Genomic DNA, 3,130 nt, shown 5'->3' with positions numbered 1-3,130 from the left:
CAAAAACCAAAACCCATCAGATCTCGTGATAACTCACTCTCACGACAAGAGCATGGGGGAACTGCCCCCATGATTCAATTCCCTGGTCTCTCCCTTGACACATGGGGATTATGGGGATTACAATTCAAGACGAAATTTGGTTGGGGACACAAAGCTTACTCATATCACTAGGTGAAAGACAAATAAGAATCAAAGATGACTTCCGAAAGGCCAAGGGTTTTGTTTTGGAGGTGTTACGTGTAAGCTCTTTGTGCACTGCCCCCATCAAGGTGTTAAATAGGTCATTAGGCAGCGCTCTGGTCAGGACAGGAGGCAGAAGTGTCTCAGTCACCACAGCTGCAGGATTGGATGAGACCTCTCAGGAGAGGGAGAGCAGAAGGCATAGACTGTGCACAGAAGTCTGTTTGCTTTGCAGACTTAGAGGGAGTTGATATTTGCTTTTATTCTCTCCATGAAGTATGTGTATGAAGCAGGGTCCCAGTTGAGAGTTAGTGAGCATGTATTGGAGGTTTTGTTGTTTTTTGTTTGTTTTTGAGACAGAGTGTCTCTCTGTCGTCCAGGCTGGAGTGCAGTGGGATAATCTCAGCTCACTGCAACCTCTGTCTCTCAGGTTCAAGTGAGTCTCCTGCCTCAGCCACCCGAGTAGCTGGGATTACAGGTACACCATGATGCCTGGCTAATTTTTGTATTTTTAATAGAGTTGGGGTTTCGCCATGTTGGCTAGAGTAGTCTTGAACTCCTGACCTCAAGTGATCCACCTGCCGCGGCCTCCCAAAGTGCTGGGATTATAGGCGTGAGCCACTGAGCCCAGCCTTGTATTGGAGTTTTGAAGACTGAGGAGAAAATTTTACTTTGGAAAATGGGAAAATATACCCACTAGAAGCTTTGGAAGGATGGCTGGGCAGTGTGGAGTGCCACTTCGGGACTTCATGTCATAAAATTTAAAGGGAGACTAGTTGGGTTGATTGGTTCAGGTGCCAGGGGTAAGTGGCTCATTGGGCTTAACCTGCACTAGGGTTTTGTCTGACAAGTAATGGAGGCGGGTGGGGCTAGAGAGGCAAGGGAGCTTGCAAATGTGTGATGATGCTGATGGAGGACCCCAAATTCTGAGAGGAGTGAGGGGGAAGGAAATGAAGCCATGAGGGGCGTTGTGAACAGGGACCAAGTGCTGGTGTCAGTGTGCACAGACTTCCTGCAGAGGCCAACGGATTGTCAGAGAGGGCAGAAAGGGGAGTGGCCCGAATAACGAAGGCAGCAAGGCTTGAGGCTGAGATTTTAGAGGGGGTAGTTCTTGGTGATGGCAAGGAGAGGGTAGATCAGAAAAGGCAAACGCAAGAATAGGTGGAATTGGCCGGCCGCGGTGGCTCATGCCTGTAATCCCAGCACTTTGAGAGGCCGAGGTGGGCGGATCATGAGGTCAGGAGATCGAGACCATCCTGGCTAACACGGTGAAACCCCATCTCTACTAAAAATTAAAAAAAAAAAAAAAAAAAAAGTGGCCGGGCGCGGTGGCTCAAGCCTGTAATCCCAGCACTTTGGGAGGCCGAGACGGGCGGATCACGAGGTCAGGAGATCGAGACCATCCTGGCTAACACGGTGAAACCCCGTCTCTACTAAAAAACACAAAAAAACTAGCCGGGCGAGGTGGCGGGCGCCTGTAGTCCCAGCTACTCGGGAGGCTGAGGCAGGAGAATGGCGTGAACCCGAAAGGCGGAGCTTGCAGTGAGCTGAGATCCGGCCACTGCACTCCAGTTTGGGCGACAGAGCGAGACTCCGTCTCAAAAAAAAAAAAAAAAAGTATAAGTAGAATTGAGGCGGTCAGTGAACAGTCAGGAACATTTGAAAGCTCATCCATGTGGATGTGCACAAGGAGGTGACAGGAGGGGGACAAGAGGAGGCAGTGATTGGGAACTGAGAGGAGTGGCAGAGGACAGTAGAGACAGCAAAGAGGAGGGTTGTGGCTTGATGGCATGGTCTTCCGAGAAGCCGAGGTTTTGAAGAGAGGAGATCTAGGCATGATTTAGAAGTATGAAGGGACCAGGCTCCCAGGCACCTGGTGTGTGAAAGGAAGAACAGCCTCCCTAGGCAGGATTCTATCAGGACCAAAGGGAAAGGGCCCTTCAGAGAAGACAGCCCATGTTCTGGAACGCATATGAAAGGCTTTGGGAGGTCTGGAAAGGAGATAAGGGTGAACAAGAATGTATTGCCTCCTCCGGGCAGTGCACTGGGCATGCAGATGCGCCTGGGAGCCAGCGGTCCCTGCCTTGGCTGCTTGTGGTCTGATGGAGTAATTGAGGCACAGTGGTGGCAGCTGGCTAAGCACCTGTGGCCTGCTTCGGATCTGGACTTCTTGTGCAGGCTGGCTCTCCTGGGCACCAGGGCTAGGAGGTTACAGGGGGTATGTGAGTGACGCCTGCTTTGGGAACATAAACCCCCTTCCCCCGCCCCATGTGCGCTGTGACCCATGCCCTCGCAGTCCTGTCTCTCGAATCATCCATGCGCCCCTGGAGCAAGCTGGGGCGTCTGTGAAGGGGTGGGTGAGAACGGGCTGAGGTTGCGCCCGCCCCGCAGTCACCCGCTCTCCCCTCTCCCCCACCCTTGCCGTCCTAGACACCATCCGGAAGATGAAGAACGATTTCCGGAAGATGGAGGATGAGATGGACCGGCTGGCCACCAACATGGCAGTGATCACGGACTTCAGCGCGCGCATCAGCGCCACGTTGCAGGACCGCCACGAGCGCATCACCAAGCTGGCAGGTGGGCACCGCCAGGTGGGGCCTGCAGTAGGCCTTTCCTGGGGCTCTGGGGCTAATGTCACTCTCCGTCCCCCAGGGGTCCACGCGCTGCTGCGGAAGCTGCAGTTCCTCTTTGAGCTGCCTTCGCGCCTCACCAAGTGTGTGGAATTGGGCGCCTACGGGCAAGCGGTGCGCTACCAGGGCCGCGCGCAGGCCGTGCTGCAGCAGTACCAACACCTGCCCTCGTTCCGCGCCATCCAGGACGACTGCCAGGTCATCACGGCCCGTCTGGCCCAGCAGCTGCGGCAGCGCTTCAGGTGTGGCCCCTCTGCCCTGGCCGCAGCGCTCCCGCCGGCCCCAAGCCCCATCCGTGCCCGGCTCCTGGGCCCTCCTGG

At 54.7% G+C, this 3,130-nt stretch overlaps 1 protein-coding gene across 2 annotated transcripts in view; it reads left to right on the top strand.

Annotated features, from left to right (window-relative positions):
- Positions 1-3,130, top strand: part of VPS51 (vacuolar protein sorting 51 homolog (S. cerevisiae)) — a 41,435-nt gene that overhangs the window by 34,438 nt on the left and 3,867 nt on the right. For both annotated transcript variants that reach the window (XM_011942522.1, XM_011942523.1), the window contains 2 exons: positions 2,611-2,757; positions 2,833-3,052. In XM_011942522.1, the coding sequence (XP_011797912.1) occupies positions 2,611-2,757; positions 2,833-3,052 (367 nt within the window). The remainder of the gene's footprint in view (positions 1-2,610; positions 2,758-2,832; positions 3,053-3,130) is intronic.

Source organism: Colobus angolensis, unplaced genomic scaffold (genome assembly GCF_000951035.1).
Source record: "Colobus angolensis palliatus isolate OR3802 unplaced genomic scaffold, Cang.pa_1.0 Scaffold21, whole genome shotgun sequence".
NCBI classification, from domain to species: domain Eukaryota; kingdom Metazoa; phylum Chordata; class Mammalia; order Primates; family Cercopithecidae; genus Colobus; species Colobus angolensis.
The sequence above is the reverse complement of the archived record's forward strand: the minus strand, read 5'-3'. Positions and strand labels throughout refer to the sequence as shown.